This window comes from Pectinophora gossypiella, chromosome 3, assembly GCF_024362695.1.
Source record: "Pectinophora gossypiella chromosome 3, ilPecGoss1.1, whole genome shotgun sequence".
In the NCBI taxonomy this organism is placed as follows: Eukaryota; Metazoa; Arthropoda; class Insecta; order Lepidoptera; family Gelechiidae; genus Pectinophora; species Pectinophora gossypiella.
This window is the reverse complement of record NC_065406.1, coordinates 12806492-12833857: the sequence shown is the minus strand read 5'-3', so window position 1 is coordinate 12833857 and position 27366 is coordinate 12806492. Positions and strand designations below refer to the sequence as shown.

The window sequence follows — 27366 nt, the reverse complement described above, 5'->3', positions numbered from 1 at the left end:
TTCATAGACTTGATTTTTTTCGCGAAGCGTAACTTATTATAGACTTCCCTCGATGGCACTCAATACTAGCTGGACAAATGTGGAGTATTATTTTTGCCATTTTTGACATAATAACATAAATACATAAACTCACGCATATTTCCCACTGGGGTAAGCAACGACTATAGAATTCCATTTGCTTCGAACCTGACACACTTCTCTTGCTTCCTCCACATTCATCAATCGCTTCATACACGCACGCCGGTTCAGAGTAGATCGCAGAGTAGAGCAGATCAGATCGGTAGAGTAGATCGGTCAGAGTTGACATAATAACTTAATGAGGAAACTAATTTAGTAAGTTTATTCACACACAAAAAAAAAAAAAGTTTTCATCTCGAGCTCCTCCGTGCTTCGGAAGGCACGTTAAGCGTTGGTCCCGGCTGCATTAGCAGTCGTTAATAACCACCAATCCGCACTGGGCCCGCGTGGTGGTTTAAGGCCCGATCTCCCTATCCATCCATAGGGAAGGCCCGTGCCCCAGCAGTGGGGACGTTAATGGGCTGATGATGATGATGATGATTCAATTAGTAACTGTCAGTACTATTCAAAGGCGGAGGATAGTAGTCGTAGTACGTCTTTGAAATAGACTACTCTAGGCGCCATCCCACTTGCGTCAGAGTATTACGGGGTAGAGGCATGAGGGAAACCACTGCCCTATTTTTCACTAAAATAGTAGCACGGAGAATGCTAAACCGACAAGAGCTTGGCTCTTAAATTAGCGATGATTCAATTAATCGATTCAAGTTCATTTTTGATGAACTATTTTTTTTTTTGACATTTTGATCCTATCTTATGCATGGGTTGTAAAACAGTTCATGATACGAAGTAAATGTCAAATGTCGAAGATAATTCGCAGAGGGAGGTAACTATACCTACAATAGATACCTAATCATGCAGCTACATAAAGATCAAAGTTCACTGCATTTTCCCAGTTGATTAGGTTTGCTTCAAACACAAAGGCAAGGGAATATTAAATGTATAATTTTATTTAAGATTTTTATAAAGCAAAATATCTCTTTATTTTTTTTAGAAAATGTTTGATTTGCATTATTCTGTATTTTTAGTAGCCACAAGTTATGAATGCTAATTTCTAATTACGTAGTAGACAAGTACCGTTCAAGTTGATTAAATATCAAATTGTTTAAAGTTTTAACTTTCTTCTATCGTGTGGGTTGTGAGGTGGATTACCAACCCCATCAACCCCGATGTCAGGGTTACCGCCAAAAGCCCCTGACATAAAAAATACATGGCTCATGTAACGACTACTAACTTGAATCAGTAACCGGAACCAACGGCTTAACGTGCCTTCCGAATCACGAATCATCTATCTTACTTTCGGACAATCAGGTGGTCAATACAATACGTAAATTGATTTTCGTAAAAGTTTTGACTTTTCCATCATTTCAAATCCAGAATCAGTTCATAAAAAATCTTTTTTTCGTCTATTTTATAATAAAAAAAAATACATTTTAAAGGTAGTTTCCTTATGTTTAAATAAATAAATGAAACATCAAATCCTTACCTAAAAATCCGGGTATCGCTCCCATGGGCATGACGAACAAACTGACTAGCAGGTCAGCAATCGCCAGCGAAAGTAAAAAATAATTGGTCACATTTTGCAACCTCTTGTCCAAACACACAGCAAGACACACCAGTATATTCCCCACACCCCCAGCTACTATAAACAATATCACAAAGAGGAAACTCCAATCATACCTAGCTTTATCACTCACGAAATCATCCGAACCGTTCCTAAACCAACTACACTGAAAATTTTCATACTCAGTATTAACACTATTAGACAGATCTATGTACAACGTCCGGTTGATTCCGTCATTGGCACAGAATAGAGAGTCGAAATCACAGAGATCATTGTAAGGTAGCCTGAGCCAGAGGCTTTTAAGCGCACTCTCAAAGATGATTGTCACCAGATTCAGCTTGAAGTGAGGATTGCATATTGTATTGTTGCTAAAACTGTCCAGTGTTTGGTTAGAACACGCACGGCAAGTATACGACGTTTCATTTTGGATGTCAATGTTCAGTTCGCAGTTGTAATCGACAGTGTTGCCATAGTTGTCGCAATCGAGACCAGTTCGTACGGTGGTGTTGGAACACCCGAACCCTGGTATGAGGCGGCAGGCGAAATCCTGAAGAGTTGTCTCCAATAAGGTGTAATTCGTCATAGCCAGCAGGTTCATTCCATTTGGGCGGCGTCAGGTCACCTCTTGAAGCATTTTTGGTGTTCATCAGTAAGTACCGCAGTGTTGCTATGTTAGCATCTGTAACAAAGAAACTAATGTTAGTTGAAGGTTGAGTAATTAACACATATATACATAAACACATGCCTATTTCCCACCGGGGTAAACAGAGACTATGGAATATCATTTGCTTCGATTCTAACATACTTCTCGTTTCCTCAATACGAGTATATTAGAGTATTAGATTAGTTTACAAATTAAGTGATAATTGGATTTTTTAAACATACCTATCAATCAAAACGGTTAGATTATTTTAAGTTAAACATACAGTAAAATTATATTTTTTATAATGTAGCAACACCGCCGGTCTTTCTTCTACCCAATATGACGGCGGCGGGTAGTGCGTTTTCATAACATTTTCTATTTTATTTTCTATTTTGACGAAACATTTGTGGATTTATGGTTTATTCTTGTTTTTAGTTCCTTTTTGACGAAGCCTGTGGTGGATTTAATGATGTATTTTATTAAACCGTATGGATGTAATTATTTTTCTATTTATATATATCGAGACTTTGCATTATGATATTATTTCAGTATGACACAGTATTTCAGTGACGCACTGGTCTGATTGACTTAAAATCGCTTTTTAATAAAAATGTTTACTATCATGAGTTTTCGGTTTCAACGACATAACAGCGCTTATAGACCAACGACGAAATTAGATTTATATTAGGCTGTAAGCATGTATATTTTTTGCAGAAGCAAATACCCGTGTAAGTACTTTATCTCCGTAGAAAAATACACAGTAAGTATCTACTTATGTTCACGAGGAGCTCGGTGGCGCAGCGGTAAACGCGCTCGGTCTGCGATTGTTGAAGTTAAACAACTTTCGCAAAGGCCGTTCATAGGATGGGTGACCATAAAAAAAAAGTTTTCATCTCGAGCTCCTCCGTGCTTCGGAAGGCACGTTAAGCCGTTGGTCCCGGCTGAATTAGCAGTCGTTAATAACCATCAATCCGCACTGGGCCCGCGTGATGGTTTAAGGCCCGATCTCCCTATCCATCCATAGGAAAGGCCCGTGCCCCAGCAGTGGGGACGTTAATAGGCTGGTGATGATGAGATACAACATTTTAATTGAACTTTAAAGAATATCACGTTAGATGTATATTGCGGCCGCTCAAACGTAACAAGTAATGTGATTACGTGCAAAATATGGTTTGCACGTGTCAATTTCAAACCATATTTTCCAGGCCTTGATATTTATTTATACCTCACGTACCTATTATTAATATGGACTAAAATGGAAGTGCAGGTATAAAGTATACAGTGATCTATAAAAGATTAAGCTTACTGCTTCTATAAAAGGTCGCCAACTCAAGGTTACACTTCGATGTAAGTGATTTAGTTAACACATAAATTACCCTAGGTAAGTAGTAAATTTAATTACGTCGTAATATTACGGGTTTGGAACCCGGCTCTAAACCACTGAATTCGACTTTATGAGATTGTTTTCATATTTGATTCACAGATATTTTTTTTGTTTTGCTTTTCCCCGAAAGGCAAGGTAAAGGGAACTATGCTCATACAGCGATGTCGTATGTATTTTTTTTCTTGATGATGATTAATGAAAGGTGATGACGATGAATGATGATACCTAAGCCCCCACCCTCCGAGCATACTCCTACTCCGAACCCCAAACGAATTTACTCAAAAGTCCGCATAAACTTTCGGGTTGTACACTAAGTAAGTACTGCAAATTGGCAAAGGACTGGAACTGTCTGTCGTCGTCTGTTTTTCCAACACGTTATAACCTGAGTCTTCAAGTCTAGAGTGAAAAGGCATTAGATAGGTAAGCGTGATTCACCCTAGACCACATTTACACTTACCATCACGTGAGACTATGGTCAAAGGCGAGCTTATATTGTTTAAAAAAAGTCTCGCCTTGGAGGTGTCGCAAAACCTTGGGGTTCGTTTAGATATATATTACTGCAAAGTTGCCGTAAAGTGCTCAACTCCGCATCTACCCGTTTGACTTCAAACGCGAGTGCTCACTATAAGTGCCCTAGGCATATTAATGTGCACTCCCCTTTGTAACCACGATATGAAGGACAGGAGACGACAAGAGACTCGTAAAACTCAACCACCAAAGATGTAAAACTAGCAGAAACATTTAACCGCTCAAACTTCACGGTGAACTCGAAAATTATATACAACGGTCTGTTAAACAATTCTCAGCGTTTCCTGAAAACATTTCACGAGGATTACAAATACTTGGGAGTTTTCAATTTTCCCGGACTTAAATCGTTAGACCGAATGTTCTTTTAACACTTTCAAGGACAGAACGTCTAATGACGTTCCGATGCCAAGGTGTCATACTGTCTATTATGAACCACCAATGACCCATGGTCTCTGCCCGTGAAAGGGTAAAAATCCAAAGGCCATTGATTTGATTTGATTTTAACTATTGTGTCTGGATACCTCAGCCTTAGGAGGTTGGAAGAACTCATGTCATGCCTTTAGCGGCTCAATAATAACCTTGACACCAGGGTTGATGAGGTTGGTATTCCACCTCACAATCCACACGACAGAAGAAGGAGGTTAACATTGACTTCTTTGCTATTGATTTTTGTTTTTATACCACTTACCGAAAAATTAATCGAAAAATGTCTGACTCGGACGGAACTTGAACCCGCAGCTCTTGCCAAGCAAGTTGTTCTTTGATATTAAAGAAAGAAAGAAAGATATACGTAAGATATATTGTTTGTGTACAATAAATAATATTTGATTTGATGTCTTTATTAAATCGTTTTGATTGATGGTTTATTTTTTATGTTGCATTTATTTATTTATTTACGATTATTTTAATAATTAGTCGGGAATTTTCTAAAGTCGTATATTCATATTCATTTCACATAGGTATATAATGAGATAACATAAATAGCCTATGCTTATACTCGTACGTCCCATTGCTGGGCACGGCCTCCCCTCATCAACCGGAGGGGTTATGGAGCATACTTCACCACGCTGATTCATTGCATGTTGATGGAGGTGTTGAATAACCTTTCGAATCGTGTTAGTAATTACAATCTTATTCTATTGTTAGTAAACATACAACATTATAAAATACAATTAAAAATTGAGCTGCTACCGCCACCTGTGTGCAACCGCATCCACCGCGCAAACATAGACGAATAAGAAGAATAAAAATAAGTAAAATAAATTTAGTGCCAGTAACAATTTACATGCCATTAATGCCATCCATGCTATTAATGCCATCAATGCTATCAATGCCATTAATGCCATCAATGCTATTAATGTCATCAATACCATCGATGCCATTAATGCCATCAATGCTATTAATGCCATCAATGCCATCAATGCCATTAATGCCATCTGAAGCAAATCTACAATAAATCGAACTAATCGCTTAATTTGCCGCCGTCGAGCACCTGAACGTTTTGAACGAAGCAACTAAACGAAGCAATATCCTCCCGCGGCCCTTTCCAGACACAATAGTTAAACAATGAGGTTTATATTTTAACAGGTCTTTGTGGGCTTTAAGATTGTATTAAACTGGTTTTTCCTTCAAGTCAAAAGGTCAAACATGTAGTTGCTTTTGTAAATAACCGGACCTGTCAAATAATCAGGTTAATTCGGACCCTGTGCCAAGCAGCTCTTGAAAATAACTCTTGGAGGTCGACGATGACCTTCTATCTTATGGGTTGTGAGGTGGATTACCAACTTCATCAACCCTGGTGTCAGGGTTATTATTGAACTGCCAAAGGCCCTTGACATGACTCATGTAACGACTACGTAGTTACAACAGTAAATAGTAACCGGAAGCAACGGCTTAACTTGATTTCCGAAGCACAAATCAACTTACTTCCGGACAATCAGGTGCCTGTGATGATATTTTGCCACCAGGGATTCGAACCCGGGACCTCCCAACGCTTAACTATTGGACCAAGGAGGCACGACGATGAAGATAGGCCTTCAGACCGTATTGTATTTTTTCTCACAATAGGGATTATAACAGCCAATATAGTATAAATTATTTACACAGTAGTTTTACAAGCAATAAAAGTGATCAAGTATAATAACATTACTTCACATCCTAATGTGTGCGCAAACGCACTTTGCCTACAATTACCTGTGTAAATGTACACATTAGTCTGTCCAGCAGCCATATTATACTGTTTAAATAAATCAATATTGCCATTGCAGTTTCCAGGGATACCTACCTCTATTGTTTAACAGCTCTAATATAAAATACAAAGCATAGATATTTGAGGAATGGGTGTATATGTCACGGTAAGAGTGAATAATTGAAGATTATTAATAATTATCTATTAATAATTACCGAAAGTTGAGGTTAAAGTGATAAATTAATCACATTTGTCGGTTTTTATTAAAAATTTAACCCTAGGCGGGGCGTTGTAAATAAATACCTGCTGATCAAAAAACATTGGGATTTCATTTATTTTATAACTTATACCAATATGTGTCGTGAATTATTAATAATTACTACTAAAAGGAATAAATTTCGATCGTTTATTCAAATTTACCGAAACATGTGGTTATTATTAATAATTTTGTAAAAATATTAATAATTTTCAATTAATCACATTTACCGTAACATATATAGACCTCTGCCCATCCCGTCGGGGATACCGGTATGATGCTACATAATGTTATGTTACTACGTATAGAAGGGATAGGATTCTCCGCCAGACACAAAGGAATACAGCAACTTTTTTCCATACTTCATCTTATTATTGTAATTTTTTAGATCTTCTTATCGTGTGGGTTGTGAGGTAGAATACCAGCCTCATCAACCCTGGTGTCAGGATTATGTTTGAGCCGCCAAAGGCCCCTGACAAGGCTCATGTAATGATTACTCACTTACATCAGTAAATAGTAACCGGGACCAACGACTTAACGTGCCTTCCGAACCACGGATAATCTTACTTTCGGACAATCAGGTGATCAGCCTGTAATGTCCTAACCAAACTAGGGATCACAAAATGATTTTTGTGATATGTCCCCACCGGGATTCGAACCCGGGGCCTCCGGATCGTGAGTCCAACGCTCAACCACTGGACCACAGAGACCGTTATTATTATTTTTTTATTTTCTAGATTATATCTGTTGAAGATATCTCTTTTGGAGACTTTTTTTTGGGGTAATAAAGAACATTTGAATTTTAATATATTTGATGATTTTATATAACACCACAACATTTTAATTCATTGTAATAGATATAAACGCGTAAAGAAAATACGTACAGATGAACATCTCGACGATACATGGAGATTATATTGTTATGCTAATGTCTGGAGCCAGTCGTGCTTGAGATAATACAGCATAGCACTTTATGCCTCGGCTCTGTGAGCACGTTGACTCAATTCAGAGTGAAAACGTAACAGAGACATTTATGACTGTTTTGCTTATTAGCAAACCGCTTTAAGCGCAGAGTAGTGAGACTATTATTACGCTTGGACCTTCCAACAATTATTTGCAATTATCAAATCCTTGAATTGAATAGTGAGCTTTTTTGCTACTGAATTGTCTATCACAAATCTAGTCAAATCAAATGCATTTAGAGCGCGAAACGCGCGCCATACAAGTATGAGCAAATAGTTCATACCTACTTGAAGTTTGCCCTCAATTCGATCGCAAACCTTACGGCACAAGGAAGCTCGCAAAAATATATTGAAGCCCTTCACAAAAATCTCTTTGCGATCCCTAGTTTGGTTAGGACATTGCAGGCTGATCACCTGATTGTCCAGAAGTAAGATGATCGGTGCTCCGGAAGGCACGTTAAGCCGTTGACCCCGGTTTCTACTTACTGATGTAAGTACGTAGTCGTTACTTGACGTCAGAGGCCTTTGGCGGTACAATAATAATCCGGACACCAAGGTTGATGAGGTTGGTTATCCACCTCACAACCCACACGATAAGAAGAACCCATCATACTTTTCGTAGACGTGAAAGGTAGGTATCAGTTTGTAGAACTAAGATTTGAATTAATTAGGATAAAATCATTTGATTTTAATTTAAGTAAACACAAAATTATAACCTGGTCCATAAAATTAATTATATCCGGATCGTCGTAGCAAAAATTTATCATCGGCCTCTGAAAGAATATTTGAATTTTATCGTACGAAGAATAGATGATAATTACAGCCATAATAATTATTAATAGGTAGGTATATTATAAGACTAACTACTGGATCGGTTTGCTTGGGATTTTTTTTTTTGAGTTAGGTGGCATTTCGCTTAAAATCTAGCCTGTAGGCGACTTTACACTTTTTATACTTTTTTGTAGTCAACTCGCCTGAATATTTTTACGAGACTGAGTGAGTTTATTCGGTACAACGAATCAAGGGGTAATTTGACCTCAAAATTTTGTAAATTTTATTTTCTATATGGGAAAATAGAGAACAATTTCTGATATGAAGTGGCATTCAATAATCGTTATGTTTTCAACCTCATCAAACTTCGTTATGTTCGCTTAAACTAACTTTCGATAACCTTCACCTAGTTAATCGTACGCATACGCTATATTTACAGGTCTAATGAAACGATGGATATCGGGAATTGAGACCCAGATTAGGAGTTGCAAATTCCAGATTGGGGCTTAATAATAATAAATAAATAAATAAAAAAAATCGTTTATTTCGGACAAAGTCCATAGAATGTTAGTATACAAACGACTTATAAACTAGTGTTAGTAAGACATTTATTCGGGCGATCATAAGTTCAAATTATAGGATGTGAAGCTCCATCCACCTTTTTAGAAGGGGGGAGTCCCAACTATCACATAACATCTTCAGGATACTGTTGGGACTGGCAAGCGACGCACAACGTTTCCGCATGATTGCTGCAAAACCATCTGTGTGTGCCTCAGCGAATATACCAGAGGCGCTGCAATATCGCGGCAACCTCAACAATATCCTGAAAGCGTTATTATACTGGACTGATACGATACAAAAGTATTTATTGCACTAAAACAAAAAAAACAATTGCATATTTACATTAGAACAATAGATGTATAATTTAATTGAAATGAATTATTGCTAGGTAGATGGTCGGTAGACAAACGCCGTACCTTTTCTTTTCATCGTCTCCCTAGCATTATCCCGTTTTTCACAGGGTCCGCTTACCTAACCTGAAGATTTGACAGGTCCGTTTTTTTACAGAAGCGACTGCCTGTCTGACCTTCCTACCCGCGAAGGGAAAACCAGCCCAATACAGGTTAGGTCACATACCTCCGAAAATGACAAATGATAAAAAAATGATGAAAATTACAATGATGATGATGAAATGATGATGTCAGATGGTATTAACTACTTGACGGGCCACATGGTACCCACGAAGTGGGAAAAGACCGTTACTCAATTTATTATTATAATTTCTCTCGTTTCACGGAGGTACATTGAATTTCACTTACGGTACATTCAGTTATATTGCAGGTACATTCCTTATGTATCCCCACTTTTCGGAATGTGTCTGTACCAATTACGCGGAACCTTCGGCTTTTTAGCATGGATTTATCGTCTAACCTGAACTTTGGAAGATACTAGGGCTAAGACTGCTTATATCCTTGACTGCTTGAAATTGGGTATCCTTTCTACGGTCTGAGGTTATTTCACGCCGGAGCAGCTGCTAAATCTCTACACAGCGCAAGTACGCTCCTGTTTGTAACGTACTACTGATACTATTCTCATGTCTGAAAACTCATGGCATTGAGCAACTTATATCTGGGAAGCTTCAAGCCTCGAACATCGCCGAAGGGTTGCGTGTCTTTATATTTTAACAGATTGCATTTCAGTGAGTGTGCTCAAGGAGAATTGCTCGAACTGTTTCCACCTGCACCTTTCCACCATCAAATGATAAAGCGCGGGGAGCGATTCCATACGTATTTGGTCGACATTCCTTCTTTTCGAACCGCTAGATTCGCTTTTTCCTTCATTATGCGAATTGCTGAAAATTCTCTTCCTGCGTCATTATTCCCCGATACATATAATTTGGGGATTTTCAAGGCAAAAATGAATAGACACTATTTGAGTTTGCATGCTCCACCAGAGTTCATCGCTAGTTAAGACCAAGCTGGACCGTCGACGTCGTCAAACGCAACAGTACACCCGCCATTTTGGTCCACACTATTTTTCTCAAAGCATTGTGTTTCTAAAAGAACTCGTTTCATATTCTTATCGCTCGACTGCAAGTTTACCGGTAATAAAACATGGCAAACAACTCGAGATAACTCATTTTACCAAACTTTTGAACGTGTTGTCTGCAATAACAGCGTCTGCAGCTCTATTTTTAAGATGTGTACCTTCCATAGAGAAATATATTTTACCATTGTGTAAGTCTCAAATATCTCCCACCATGCAAGGTTGGTTGGAAGAGATCTCTATTGGAAATAAGTCCACGTTTTTTATAGGTACATTTTCATTTTCAAGAGGTGAGGCGGAATGCAAGAGGGCAAGCATTTCCCTAAAAAAGTAGTATGGAAAATGCTACACCGACAAAACCGTGTGTATATTTTTGGCGAACGTCTGGAAAAAGTATGCACACACACACTTACATAAGATCACGCCTATTTCCCGTTGAGGTAGGCAAAGACCACGGAACTTCACCTACTAAGATGACACACGATCTTCGCTTCCTCCATTCTCATCAAATACTTCATGCATGCTCGCCGCTTTAGAGTACTTTTGACCTGGCCTTTCTTTAAAAATAATAATAATAATAATATAACGTTTATTTCAGACCAACACAAATATGTATAACAGTCTATAGATTATACATATTTGTGTTGTTAATTTAAAATCTAATTATTAAAACATCCTGGATCTCGGTATTTATCTACGCCTAGGACTCCCTGTTCCAACTCTACCACTTTCATCCGTCACAAAACTTTTATCGTAAATCCACTTTCATTCATTCTCTAAACAAAAATATATTAACGTAACTAATGACAGTGTACTTGGGTGACCACAAAAAAAGTTTTCATCTCGAGCTCCTCCGTGCTTCGGAAGGCACGTTAAGCCTTTGGTCCCGGCTGCATTAGCAGTCGTTAATAACCATCAATCCGCACTGGACCCGCGTGATGGTTTAAGGCCCGATCTCCCTATCCATCCATAGGGAAGGCCCGTGCCCCAGCAGTGGGGACGTTTATGGGCTGATGATGATGAATGACAGTGTAACTACCTTATTCACTGAATAAAACTATTTTTCATTTAACTTTGTAATAAGGCGTAAGGTTTTTACGGTTAACTTAAGTTGTCAACTATAATAAGGAAAACCTCCATGTAAAGTTTGCATCTTATGTCCTTCGTAAGCCAGACAAGAATTCATTACACAAGTCTGCAGTAAGGCTAACCTTTGAGCAAGTTACAAGTATTCCACTTAAGCGCCAACTTAGTTACTACTTCAATCTCTCGCCATAAAGTCCTGGTGACCGCGGGCTGTATGATAATGATAAACGTAACTGTAAACTAGTGAATAATATAGTATTTTGTGGGTAATGCCTTAATATTGTTGCTTAGATAGAGTCCTGGGGGCCTTAGTCATAGCCAAGTTGTAAATGATTATGATAAACATTGGATTAACACGTCACCTTAATATGTAATCTTATGTCATAATATTTATATTTTTACTGAGCATTTTTATCACCTGTTTGGCGGCGAGGGTATGCTGTCACTAAAGGATGTTTTCGGAATGCGAAATAGAGCATCGTACCCCGCAAGTTGTTGATATGGTTTACATTGACGTTACCATACACGGCATCTGTGTGTGTGACATCTGTCGCCCATACGATTGAAGACTAAAGTAAGACCGAGGAGCGAGCGGTGTGGTAAACTTAGCTCAGCCGCTGGTTGGGAGCGGAGAGTTGCCGTTCTATACATATTTCCATCCTTATTCTATGACTGTGCTTTGATCCATAATAACTTGTCCATCCAAGTGTTAGACCACACAGGTTGTGCCGAGGCTTACGTACAGCTAACGTCAACTATGACTCACGTGCCTCCCATATCGTCGCCACTTCATGTTTAATGGTCCACTGGGCTATCTGTCCTCGCTAATTGATTCCACTGTAAGCCTAGTCTTATAGTGATGTAGCCTTTAAATCTCGACCCAACTACAATATCGATTTAACATTTTGCACGGGTGAGTACAGTATGCCTGTATACTTATGAGTTGAACGAAAACACAGTACCCCCGGATGAGTACAGTATGCCTGTATACTTGTGAATTGCCCAAAAAAGCATTTCCCCGGGTGAGTACAGTATGCCTCTATACTTATGATGAGTTGCACGTAAAACAGTACCCTTGTACACTGTACTATAAAAGGGTACTGTTTTTAGGGTTCCAAATCTCAAAAAGCAAAACGGAAACCTTATAGGATCAGTTTTTTGCCTTTCCGTCTGTTTGTCAAGACCGCGTGAAGGTATCAAGTTGCAATACTTTAATTATATAAAATAGGTGTAGTACTTTAATGTATAAAATTAACTACTAAATAAATTAATTTTCAAAATTATTTGAAATTTAAAAAGTGATACTGGAAGCCTCGTCTTATTTCTGACGCAAAAAATAAAATAAAAGATTAACATCAAACTTAATTCGATTAAATCTTTATCGATATAGTTTACAGTACATCACTAACACTCGACAACACCATCGACGGTCTCAAGTGGGATGCAGTTGATTTGATGTGTCCATACCTATACAACGCATGACGTGCACCCCACAAGTGGGTCATATAAGATAAGATATTTATTGCATTACAGAGGTCTTAAAAATAAAAGAAAGTACAAACAGGAACCCTGTAAGGGTAATACAACAACTTAAAATTTAAAGAAAAAATAGTAAAGATTATGTTAAAAAATAAAATAAAAATAAAAGATAGGTACATTTACAATATTCAGTATTTCAAAGATTCGTTAAAAAACTCATGGAGCGTATAGAATGCTTTTTCATTTTTAACGACATTTTAAAGAGATGTATTTTGTCTATTTCAGTTATGAATTTAGGTAATTTATTATATATTCTAACGGACATTGAGTGAGGGCCGGAGTCTAGTATAAACAGCGATGTACCGTCCCAGGAATGTGCCCTAAGTAGGAATATTCCTGTTGTAAAAACAGCCTCCGTGGTCTAGTGGTTAGAGCGTTAGGCTCACGATCTGGAGGTCCGGGTTTGATTCCTGATAGGGACATTGTCGAAATCACTTTGTGAGACTGTCCTTTGTTTGGTAAGGACTTTTCAGGCTTTAATCACCTAATTGTCCGAAAAAGTAAGATGATTCCGTGCTTCGGAGGGCACGTTAAGCCGTTGGTCTCGGCTATTAGCCGTAAAAACACCTCCACCAACCCGCATTGGAGCAGCGTGGTGGAGTATGCTCCATACCCCCTCCGGTTGATTGAGGGGAGGCCTGTGTTCAGCAGTGGGACGTATATAGGCTGTTTATGTATGTTATGTAAAAACTAAGTAACACGGACAAGGCTGCTTTATTTTCAAGTTGTTCTCTCTTGTAGTCTGATCCTATCCTCCTAAAGGCTAGGTAATAAAGCTATTTTACATAATATTCTCTTTTACATAACTGTTGCGCCTTTATACCGGAGAATGGCACATTACTGTTAATACACTTGTGATAAAATCCAAGGTTTAAAAGCCCAGTCTCCCAAAACAGAATACGCGTCTATTATAATAATAATAGAGGAGCTCGGTGGCGCAGCGGTAACCGAGCTCGGTCTGCGATTGTTGAAGTGAAGCAACTTTCGCAAAGGCCGGTCACAGGATGGGTGACCACAAAAAAAAGTTTTCATCTCGAGCTCCTCCGTGCTTCGGAAGGCACGTTAAGCCGTAAGCGTGAGTCATGTCGGGGCCTTTGGCTCAACTGAAATCAGGGTTAATGAGGTTGGTAATGCACCTCACCACCCACACGATAGAAGAATAGAAAAATAGAAGACAGAAATGCGCATTGACTTGACCTCTTTGACAAAATCTTGTCTATGTAAGAGAAGTGAACTTTACTGATGTTCATCAATGTTTTTTATGTGACTTATTGTAGATTTGCCGCAGATGGCATTAACTATTTGGCCGGATTTGATCTGAACGTGGTCTGTAGAGTCTTAAGGAATCACACCACAGATGTCGTAACGTAACGTATCCACAACGCGTCATATGGCTATACCTTTACCAGTTTCGTTGTCCAGAATTACGACTCAGTCTGACCGATTCCTTTGAGAGTACAGGCAAAACTTTGTTTCGGATTGCGTTATTGTGTCTATCATATAACTTTGACGAAACAGTATATGTGTATTATGATGTTGGTCTGTCTTGGCAAACCTTGGCCTTAACCGGATTTTCATGTTATTGTTTCTGGAATTTAATATAAATCGCGCAAATTTTGTCTTTGCGCTGAAAATGTGTTGGTCTAGTATTCAGAAAGAAACTTCAACACTGTAGGTTCAAGGTTAGAATTTCTTTGAAAGAAAACCAAAGGAGATTGACTTAAAACAGTTCAAATGTCCACCACTAACGACACCTATTTACTAAAATAGGTTACTAAATACTGAGTAATAAATACCAAACCGCAGTCAAAAATGTGCTGTCTATAAAAGTTATAGATACTTATATGAAGAATCATGTTCATTATGCTCCATAGGGGGAAATATTTACTTTACTGGCAGCATATTTTTGACTACAAATTGGTATTTAATACTCAGTATTTAGTGACCTATTCCCGCAAATAGATATTTGGACATAGTTCCCTACATCTTTGGTCAATATCTCCTTTCCTCATTTCCTCGACAAAATGTAATTATTTGGTTCCTGCCTAAAAAAACTCTGTCTACGTTAGCCCTGAAAAAACATAAAAAACAGTCGATACACCGTTATCGAACTCGTAACAATGTAAGAAGTTTAAAAATGCTTAAAACTCGGTTAAAACTATTCGCTTCGTTAAAAATTCACTGAAAAGTGCATCGGAAGCTTTCTAGAGTATCGCGCCTGTATCAGGGGTGGGGGTATGCTGGGGGGATTCGCAATTTAAAACCCTAAAAAAGTCTTCCTCATAGCCTGAACGTGAATGAACTTAAAGAGGATCTGCGATAGTGTTGTAAATACCCCTAAAAGTGACCTCAAAAGATATGATCTGTAAGACAAACGACGTCATAAATCAAACTAACAAATGTTTTAAGACCCTCTAGAGACATTCGCGGTGTATTTTTTCATGCACATTTTTTTTCCTTGCCTATTTTTAGCTTTGACCCAGTGAATTTCAAAGTTTTTTATAGGCTTAAAAGAAGTAGAACACATTTTTTTGTTTGGAGTTGTTTCATTAAGTATTTTCCAATAAACTAGCTCATAAGAACACATCTCATTTAATCTGCCTTCTTCTTCTATCGTGTGGATTGTGAGTTAGAGTACCAACCTCAACGACCCTGGTGTCAGGGTCACTATTGAGCCGCCAAAGGCCCTTGACATGGCTCATGTAACAACTACTTACTTACATCAGTAAGTAGTAATCGGGACCAACGGCTTAACTGCCTTCCGAAGTACGGATCATCAGCTTGTAATATCCTAACCAAACTAGGGACCACAAAGTAATTTTTGTGATATGTTCCCACCAGGAATCGAACCCTGGACCTCCTAATTGTGAGCCCAACGCTCAACCACTGGACCACGGAGGTCATCTAATCTAATCTGCTGGAAGTTCTCAGACAGATGAATAATATGTAACGTCTTTCCAAATCAATATTTTCGTCGGGCAAATAAGGGTGAATATCAAAATGTGTCAAGTTTGGTGGCGAACTGTCATACAATTTTTTCGTGAAAAATTGGGGAAATTGGGAAAATTGGGAATTGAAAAATTCCTTTTTTATGTCGGAACCGAGGATCCTTTTGGATCTTTTTCATGTCGGAACCCAATTTTTCATGAAAAAACGATATGAAATTTCGCCACCAAACTTGAAATTTTGCGATTCACCCATAACTAATTAAATTAATAACTACAACTCATTCTTATGAGAAGTACTTACAGAAAAAGAAGTATTAAAGAGCTATTGATTGATTGATTGAGAGTAACAACAGAATGGTTCACTCATCTCTATATACCTTATGTTATGTAATATATTTATTTATTATTGTGCATGTATTTATTGGTATTAGTACAACTTGTACTTATAATTTGTACTCGCAATCTTTTTGTCTGGAAGAAATCATTTTAAGCGATAAGGCCGCCATTTACCATGTACCTAGTTACTAAGAGTATTTTGTAAATAATTCCTTTTATTTTGGTGCAAAAAGGCCGCCTATTGTGCTTATTTTTATTCGTATGTTTATGTCCTGTTTATACCTATGTCGTTGTGCAATAAAGTATTATTGATTGATTGATTGTTAAAGTACCTACATATATTTGTATTTGTATACCTTTGAAGTCATACATTACATAAACAGCCTATAAACGTCCCACTGCTGGGCACAGACCTCCCCTCACTCAAACGGAGAGGGTATGGAGCATACTCCACCACGCTGCTCCAATGTCGGTTGGTGACCTTTGAAGTCATCGAACTAAAATCACTCGTCACTAAAACCATCGTCATTCCCCCCTATTCCCAATAGTCTTCGATAACGACAATGTGTAAAGTCTGTGTAAAACAAACTGTTTTTTATGAAGTGTCCGATGTGCGCCTCAACACTAAATTCATAATAGGCCTACACCTATACCTGTAAATATCCCAGCGCACCTGCAGTGGAAGTTGGAACCCCCAAAATTTGTGTGGAAGCTATAAATCTTGGCCAACACTGAGCCATTAACTGCGGTGCCCGTAACCAAAGGGGTTGTTTAGACCCTAGGCAATATCACAATATAATGTAATAGGCCAAGTTAGCATACCCAGTGCTGTATGGAATAATTTCCACGTTAATATCATTGTTCCGCGCTTCGCGTCGTCGCTGACTTCGCTAACTGGCGTATCTGATTCGCACCTTTTGTTATTGTTCATCATCATCAGCCCATTAACGTCCCCACTGCTGGGGCACGGGCCTTCCCTATGGATGGATTGGGAGATCGGGCTTTAAACCACCACGCGGGCCCAGTGCGAATTGATGGTTATTAACGACTGCTAATACAGCCGCGACCAACGGCTTAACGTGCCTTTCGAAGCACGGAGGAGCTCGAGATGAAAACTTTTTTTTGTGGTCACCCATCCTATGACCGGCCTTTGCGAAAGTTTAATTTCAACAATCGAAGACCGAGCGCGTTTACCGCTGCGGCACCGAGCTCTTTGTTCCTTGTTGCTCCTTGTTATTGTTAATAACACACAAATCATTTTAGCAAAAAATTACAGGTAGGTAAGTACAGTCATGAGCAATATAGGTAAGTAATGTACTCTCTGTCGCACTAACATATTTGACATTTAGTGAGACTTACAGTTCAATTTGTCAAAAAAGTTAATGTGACATGGTACCAAATTGTATACATATTAATGCTCGTGACCGTACGTCAGTTTGCAAAGTCAGCCACTACATGACACGTTAACCCGTTGGTCCCGGCTATGAGGCTAAAAGAACATTTCCATTGAAAAAAAAAATAGTCGTGAATTTATGTTATAATTATTACGCTGAAAGAAGAAATATACTAAACTTTATGTAAAACTTCTCGCAAATTTCTGTCTCCCTGCCTCTTACTACTCAATTTTTTAAGAGTGAAATTGTAATCTAATTTTATCTTAGATGAACGGAAAACTCAGGTAAATTATCAATATGTATATATAAATATGGTTTAAATTTAAAAACACGTAAATTTAAATAGAAATATCTACATAACAGATCGATCATTGAGAAATTGTACAGTAAAAATACTTTGAAATCTGAACGCCTGAATCCCGTTACATGTAAATAAACTTTGCGTAGGTATACAGATACAGATTGAGGATGAACCCAGAATTTTCAAAATAAAAAATCATCATCATATCAGATGTTCAGTAGTTCAGAATCAGAATCATTTATTCAACGTAATTATCATAGATAAACGTGTTGAAGGTCAATGTAACATTCTTGCATCTTGAGCGTATTCTGACGATCCTGAGATCCCGGGTTCGACTCCCGGTGGGAACATATCACAAAAATCAGCACTGGTTTGGTTAGGACATTGCAGGCTGATCTTCCGATAAACCGTTGGTCCCGGTTAGTTCTTATTGATGAAAGTACATAGTCGTTACATTAGTCATGTCAGGGGCTTCTATCGGCTCAATAATAACCCAGACACCAGGGTTGATGAGGTTGATTATCCACCTCACAATCCACACGATAGAAGAATAAGATCTATCTTACCTTATCTGTTATGTGATAGTGATTATAATTCCATACACAACTGAAAATTCTGATGGAGCGTATCAGGGCCAGAATATTTTTTATTTTCATGAGAAAAAAAATACTCAAGATGTAATTTTACAAACATCCTCGCCAAATCTTGACACTTGTAACATGTAATTTACATGTGTAATAATTTTGATAAACACATTCTTGTAATAATAAAAAAAATACAAGAAAATTTCATGTAATACGGTCAAGTTTTGATAAACAGGGGGGATAAAAAGGCCATATGGAAGCAATTCATCTAAAAAAGCAATATTGCAATATGACATTTACGCATATAGAAGTATGCAAATATCAAAAAGCAATATTGCTTTTTAGATGAATTGTTTCGATGTGGCATTTTTAACCCCTCAGGGCACAGGTGAGTTTGTGTTTTAAAGCGAAACATTTTCGTTATAAAATAAACTAATCGAACACTAAATTCATTCCTGTTCCAACATCACACGCAACGTGTATCGACTATAAATCCACATCGCACCGGACCCTGACGTCATAAATCTAACAGCTACCATTCATCCATGTTTTCATACATTTTATGAACGGATTTTATTAACTGTAAGCTACTTCACTTATTTTCACCCGACTTAGACGTATGCACGTCTGTTTTAACCTTACTTCTAAATCAACTGTCAGAATTTAACAAATGAGGTGTCACTAGAAGCGTCTTGATTGTGCGGTGGTTATTGCCTATGTGCCATGATGCTAAATTCAATATGGCGCCCTCTATAGGATATATACTGAGGACGTAAAAATGTTTTTTTTTTTCGAATGGTAGTGTATTGGGTATCAAATGAAAGGGCTTAATTTGCACATTTCATAATATTCATAATAATCAAATAATCATTTCATAATAATGTACTTACTCATTAGTAGTGTCAACCACACTCTAGACTTCATTCTTTATTATTATTTTTTTTTTAAAGAACGTCTAGGGCCCTGTGCCGAGGTTTTTCTTGCAGCTTCTTTTCCCCGGCTATACAGGTTGTGAGAAGCTGCAGTAGTTTTAGGTGGATGAGACGTTCGTTATGTAAAATTGACGATTCAAAGTGTAACTATGTTACCTACTGAATAAAGATATTTTTGAATTTTGAATTTGAATTTTGAATTCGTTTATATGTATACATTACTCACGGTCTGTGGTCCAGCGATTGAGCGTTGATCCCGCGATCTGGATGTCATGGATTTGAATCACAATAATCACTTTGTGATACAAATTGAAAATTTACAAAAAGTCAACTTAAAAAATAACTGCTACAGATTCTACAGATCTACGGTTACATGCAGAATTTGTCCTTCTCTAAATGGAAGTTTCACTTTCCGGCCAAGTAATTAAACCGGCCAAGTTGAAATGTCCTTATTTGAATGCAAACACGGTAAAAACAATATTAGGTAGAAAGAGGAAAATCTACGATAACTCGTGCCAAAGAAAAGGGAGATTCACTTCCACGGAATTTGGCCCGTAAATCAATAGTTACTTAGTAAAGTTTCAGTTGGCTAATCCTATCCTTCAGCACAACCCGCCGTCACGTCTCTTGACGAGCCGCATTCACTCAGGGCGCCGTAACGTGACTTGTTAACCTGATTTTATATTAACCGACGCCGACTCGACGTAACGTATTTGGACGTCGGAAAACCTCTTGGCCTTTCTTGCCTACTCATACAAACGCGTACATAAACTTACATCCTTATCCCTAATGGGGTGAGCACAGACACGAGTAATCAGAAGACAACTTGTTTACACTTAAGAGAGAAATAAATACACGTTTATATACAGTGTTAGTGTCATCGTAACAAAAACTTTGAGGGATGATAGAACCCATGATTCTGAGTTGATATCAAGTAGAATTTTACGTCGCAAAAGTATGGAACTGGAAATGATTTAAAAACACACAAACATTTACGTGAATTTTCCGAGAGGAAACTCCACTTAATATCAACTCAGAATCGTGGTCTGAATCATTCTCGTCAGTATTCGTTACAATTTCACTAACACCATGTATAGGGACAGCGCAGTAACAAATATAAGTAAAACAAAACACGGAATAACACATAATTATCAAACCACCATAATAAAAACAACTAACCTGGACCGACTGTTTACCATGCCTTTTGAAGCACGGAGGGCGCATAATATTGAATAGGTATCGTTATCGCGTCGTCCAAGTAAGATAATCATCTTCTAATGTAAAGTTGCCCTCAGGGACTTGTCTGAGTTTCCAATGACGATTCCAGATTGATTCTGGTATCAAAATGTACCATTAATTTAACTTCAAGTATCAGAACTAAATTCCCAAATTACTGTTTGGTAGCACTTACTGCGGAGGACAGGAGTCCTAGTATGGCTTTGTAATAGACTACTCTGGGCGCCATCCCACTTGCGTCAGACAGAGTACTGCGGGGCGGAAGGCAAGAGGGAAACCACAGCCCAATTTTTCCCTAAAAAAGTAGCATGGAAAATGCTGTGCCGACAAAAGCGTGGCTCTTAAATTGATGATGATGAGCACTTACTGCTGTGACTACGTGAGCGTGTATAATGGTGCTGATTCCTGTAGACACCATCAAATTTTATTTTAAGTAACACATGTCATTTTCTTATCCGCCGAAAAGGAAAGGGACTTCTGAGTTGATATCAAGTGGAATTCCTGTCGCAAATTTCATGAATATTTTTGTGTTTTATTTTTAAATTATTTTCAGTTCCATACTTTTGCGACGGAAAATTCCACTTGATATTAACTCTGAATCATGGTCTAAATCATCTCTTTCAGTATTCGTTACGATGTCACTAACACCCTGTCTAAATCCTACCACTGGGTACAGGTATCCCCTCGATCAATCGGAGGGGATATAGAACTTACTCCACAACGCTGCTTCACTGCGGGGTGCCAAAAATACCTCCAAATTTTGGCCAGTAGCTCTGAACCACCAGCAGAAATTACCGAACCAAATATTTCCCCAACCTACCCAGCCACCTCGTACAAGCGTGTTATGTAACCCAATACCTTGTCATGCTCTATTTAGACGTCCTACAAACCAACCGGTTGGCAGTGCGCAGACGCACACGCTCCAATGCGCCCGAGGGCAAATGTGCAAGTGCTTGTGCATACAACGAGCATTCAAGCCTGTTTATCAAGCCCACAGGCAGACAGTAAGGTAAATACCTCAATAGGCTCCTAGGAATTGTTAGTGAACATTGGCTTGTTAGGGATAGAAGCGTTATTAGATCAGTTGTTAACAATAATAACATAACACAATGTTACGCCTGAGTCGTGGTAGCTCAGGTGGTTTAAAGCTTGCGTCTCACTTTGAGGTCGCAGGTTCGAATCCAGCACAGGCCAATGATTGTCGAATTTGTTTTCGGATTCATGTTTGGATCATAAATGATTATCACGTGCTCAGCAGTGAAAGAAAACACCGTGAGGAAACCCCCATTCCCGAGAAATGCATTTTCGAAGGTATGTGACCTAACCTGAATTGGGCTGGGTTTTCCTTTGCGGGTTGGAAGGTCAGACAGGCAGTCGCTTTGGTAAAAAACCGGACCTGTCAAATATTCACTGTCATATTTGAGGGGTAAGCAGATCGCCGTCGCCGTGCCCCCAAATTCTGGATTTGTTTGTGAAGTGTTATTAATAAACTATATATGTTCCTGCTGAAGTTTATAAGTTATTTTGTCATCGTTTATCACCTCTACTCTGCCGACACGTTGGGATACCATCCTCACCACCCATAGTGCCGCAGGTATACCTAGTCTACCATTGCTGTCAGCTCACACACATTAGTGTTGGGAAACCTATTGGCCCCGCCTTCGCGGTCTAGCCCACCGGGTGAGACCCCGTTGGGGGAGGCCCAGTGAGCCGCCTGCGTTTAGGCGCGGGCTGGTCTACCTACCTAGTCTACTCCTCGTCAGCTATATTTAAGTCCTATGTAAGGGGGGGCGGAGGGGGGGGGGGTGGTTAATACCATGAACATGTGAGAAACCATAATGCCCTATCGAAGCAAGCATGACATTATACCGATGTATATATGTCATGACAGTCCGATTAGTGTCATGATTTCGAATCCAGGTCCGGGCTCTAAACCTAAATTCGACTTTATGAGTTTGAATTCCTCTTTGGATCATTGACATCACGTGGTTTCCAGTATCTGAACCCGAGTTATGGCAATAGCCTCGCCCCCAATAAAACAGGACTTAAGCATATTTTATGTAGCGACGAGTGGGTGTATACTTTTACTGTACACCTCTACCTACCCTTTTAAGGATACAGGCGTGAAGCTATGTTATGTTATTTTGAAAAAATATTGAATGTTGTGTTCACTTGTGATTTGCTTACACATTAGTACTGTTTTACTTTGTTTAACTAACATAACATAACAAATACTCTATTGCACAAACAGGGAAAAACAAAATACAAAACAAAAGAGAAATAGAATTAGTACAATAGGCGGCCTTATTGCTAAGTAGCAATCTCTTCTATTGAGATATTGAATATTATGTAATACAGCGGGATAGTGTAGCATGGTCCTACGAGTAACTAAATGTTGTAATGTGCTTAGCTGTAAGCAGGGAGTGCAATCGCGCGAGATCGGTATTGCATTCCCGATCTGGTGAGATCTCGTCAAATTTTTCGGGATCAATCTCGAAGCATAATATGACGAGATTCGAGATTGACGGGATTTGGCGAATCTCCTTGAAATATACTTTTTGTTTTGATTATGCTATTTCCAAAGAAAACTGAATTATTTAGTTTGTAATATTGAAGAATAAAGGTTTTTGTTTCCTTTCTAAAAATATTATGTTTAATTATCAAAAAAAAGCAGTTTTCGTCGTTTTCAGCCATCGCAACCTTATATTTTTTATGAATTAGGCGAGATCCCAAAAATTTTAGATCTCGAGTTGGGATGGCATTCCTTAGCTCTAAGATATCCATTAAGTAAATAAATAAATACATATTTGAGATATTTTATATATTTTTTTGACGTTTCGTTCAATAATATACAATCGAAGTTTATCGAACTAGAAAATAATATTATGTCAGTTTGCGTTGTATAAATAATCAGATCGTTGAAATGAATATCAATATAGAGTTAGGAATGTGTACGAGCAGACGAAAAAATCGAGAGCTCTTGAATACCGAGTCGATAAGGGATTACTTATTAAAAATATTTGCTGTTATAAAGGTAGGCATGATAAAACAAAACTAGTGTATGTCTGAAGTACGTCTGAGTGGTATTGACTGAATATGATGATGATAATGTTGATGATTGTAATAGCATTACGAAAGCAATCCGTGGTCTAGTGGTTAGAGCGTAGGCTCACGATCTGGAGGTCCGGGTTCGATTCCCGATGGGGACATTGTCGAAATCACTTTGTGAGACTGTCCTTTGTTTGGTAAGGACTTTTCAGGCTTGAATCACCTGATTGTCCGAAAAAGTAAGATGATTCCGTGCTTCGGAGGGCACGTTAAGTCATTGGTCCCGGCTATTTATTATCGGTAAAAACACCTCCACCAACCCGCATTGGAGCAGCGTGGTGAAGTATGCTCCATACCCCGTCCGGTTGATTGAGGGGAGACCTGTGCCCACCAGTGGGACGTATATAGGCTGTTTATATATACGAAAGTAATATAGAAAATGAAGGTTGGTGGCAGAGGAAGACCTAAAAGGACGTGCATTGACCAAAATTAGAGATGCCCTTATAAAAGCTTGAGTACGATCTACTCTGAAGTGGCGTGCGTGTATGAAACGATTAATAAATGTGTAGGAAGTAAAAGAAGTCACGATCAAAGCAAATTGAATTCCATAGTCTCTGCTTCCCCCGGTGAGAAATAGGCGTGAGTTTATGTATGTGAATGTACGCATAATGTTTTATGGATCCAAGAGTGTACATGCGTTTGCTACTTATATACCATCGCCTTAAAGCAAACTACAAAAGCGCCTTTTAGACGCTTACTTAGTTTTCATAACAGGCGTGATTGTATGCGGATAATATATAAATCAATAACACCTACATCGCTATATTAAAATACAAAGAATCTATAGTATGGAGTGTTTGAAATAGTCGCAATGAATCAATAAGGTGCTTGGATGAGTACTGTGTTTATTTTACACATTGATTGATTCCGAACTTCAATCGTAGTTCTGTGAATTCTATATTTGCGTGTTACATTTTAGGTTATGATCTTCGTTTGTTAACCTTATTCGCATTTTTGTCACTTCAATTTATGAACTTTCGATTTTGTACATACGTAATAAGCTCATGACTATCGGGCTAGTCAGAGGTACTCGCAACAATATCAATATGAACTGAGTACCCAGGCTTCACCTGAGCTTTCTGTTAGACCCTCGTGATTGGTAGTGAGAGGTATCGCTATCAGTCGAGCCAACTGTGTTAGTGAAAACTGCACATAAGACAAACTAATAACTCCAACTCAGTTGGCCTGAAACATTCAAAGCAGCTGATTAGACCTTTTTCTAAGAAATTATCATCAGAAATCCTTACTCTCACTAGGAGGCAGGTTAGGATTTTGATACGGGCCCTCACGGGGCATTGTAGACTCAATAAGCACCTACACAAAATGGAGCTGACCGAGTCTCCTTTATGCAGATTCTGCTTAGGGGAAGATAAGACGCCACTACATCTGCTATGAAGCTGTGAGGCTCTCATACATAGTAGAAGCCGTACACTTGGGGGCCACATAATGGACCCCCAGGAAGTCATGGAGCTTTCTCCCAAAAAGACGTTGGATATCTTCGAACGGATCGGTCTAGAGGAGGATATGTAAATGTAGGGATTTTTGGTCACAATAGATCTGTCAAGGTCGCAGTGATCTCGCGGGCTGCATTCAGTCCGGCCCTCGCAACTTTCAAATAATAATAATAAAACTAATAACTAATTGGTGCTAATCCAGTAACAGCGCTCTCTTTTGAGAAGCAAGTCGGTGGCTCACAAAACCACAGTTAATGTAAGATTAGAAGCGCATAAATGACAGAGAAAGTGTAGAAATACTTATCTTCCAGGGCAAGTCGTGAAACCCGACAAAAAGTTCTTAGTAGTCAGAGTCTTTTCTAATATGATAAATTGATTAATACGTTTCAAATACATAAATATTTTTTCAGCTTGTATTCGTCCCACTGCTGGGCACAGGCCTCCCCTCAATCAATCGGAGGGAGTATGGAGCATACTCCACCACGCTGCTCCGCTGCGGGTTGGTGGAGGTGTTTTAACGGCTAATAGCCGGGCTTAACCCGACTTCCGAAGCAAGGAATCATCTTATTTTTTCAGACAATCAGATGATTCAAGCCTGTAAAGTCCTCACCAAATAAAGGACAGTATCACAAAGTGATTTCGACAATGTTCCCATCGAGAATCGAACCCAGACCTCCAGAACGTAAGCCATAAATCCTAAAATATAAATGAAGTACAGACTGTTCATTACTCTAAAGCAATTTAAATCCGGGAAACGAGCCATCCGGGATACCACGTGATGTTTTTCTACCTACATTGTTAATTAACAGTAGCCATGAGGCTACTCCCTACCCTAACACTGCTCAGTAGCGGTGTTAGGGTAGGGCGCGGTGGGGCGATCGACCAGGGCGCCGGATAAAAGGGGCGCCGCAGCCTGCAAAAGACAGCTAAAGAAGAAGAAAAAAAAAGCTGATAGAAAGGCCAGAAAAGTATTTTTTTTTTCTAATAAGTGGTTATTTTTTATAATAAATAATTATATATTTTTTTTCATAAATGCTTTCTCTTTTTTTGTATGGGTTTGAATTGCAGTTGGAGGGCGCCGTAGAAATCTCGCCAAGGGCGCTGGTAGAGTTAAAACCGGCACTGCTCATACTGTCCGTTCCGCAAATACGTCCGACGAACGTGCCGGCACGAGGCTGTGTGTGTAGCGCCCTTTGTACACACTTTGGTATAGCCACATACGTATACATAAACATAATAACCCCCACTTCCCAGATATAATCGGTTTGTAAGGAAATAAATTGTAGTAATGAGGGGACAGCCTCTAGTGGTTAGAGCGTTAGGCTCACGATCTGGAGGTCCGGGTTCGATTCCCAATGGGGACATTGTCGAAATCACTTTGTGAGACTATCCTTTGTTTGGTAAGGATTTTCAGGCTTGAATCACCTGATTGTCCGAAAAGTAAGATGATTTCGTGCTTCGGAGGGCACGTTCAGCCGTTGGTCCCGGCTATTAGCCGTAAAATACCTCCGCCAACTCGCATTGGAGCAGCGTGGTGGAGTATGCTCCATACCTCCTCCGGTTGATTGAGGGGAGGCCAATGCCCAACAGTGGGACGTATATAGGCTGTTTATGTTATGTTATGTAATGAGGATAGAAACTGCCTATTTCTCCCGTCAGGTGTCGCTACTGTTGAGTTTTCTTTTTTGACAGTTCCCCGTACTACTAACATATTTTGTTTTATGCGCAGCGTTTAAGCAACATCAATCATATTTATTCCCTAAAGATCGCTAAGAAGAAAAGTTAGAAAAACTTATTTTCTACCATAACTGCGTTCCAACTGGCTGCTTTTCTATTTCGTAACTTATCCTTCCTTCAGACGAGATACACTCCATGTTGCTCCACATTTTATAGCAATTTATAACTAATTTTAGCTGGACAGTATAGAGAACTGTCAAAATTTAGGAACACTCCACAGTGCTGCCACCTACATTTAAGCTTCTTCTTTTTATACTCATTGTATCAGTTGGGTAGACCATATAGACGTAGGTA

The 27366-nt window shown here is 38.8% G+C and overlaps 1 protein-coding gene across 2 annotated transcripts in view; it reads right to left on the bottom strand.

Moving 5' to 3' along the window:
• Window positions 1–27366, bottom strand: part of LOC126382085 (D(3) dopamine receptor) — a 171547-nt gene that overhangs the window by 101119 nt on the left and 43062 nt on the right. For both annotated transcript variants that reach the window (XM_050031809.1, XM_050031810.1), the window contains exon 2: window positions 1562–2318. In XM_050031809.1, coding sequence (XP_049887766.1) covers window positions 1562–2237 — 676 coding nt within the window. In that variant the 5' untranslated portion in view covers window positions 2238–2318. The remainder of the gene's footprint in view (window positions 1–1561; window positions 2319–27366) is intronic.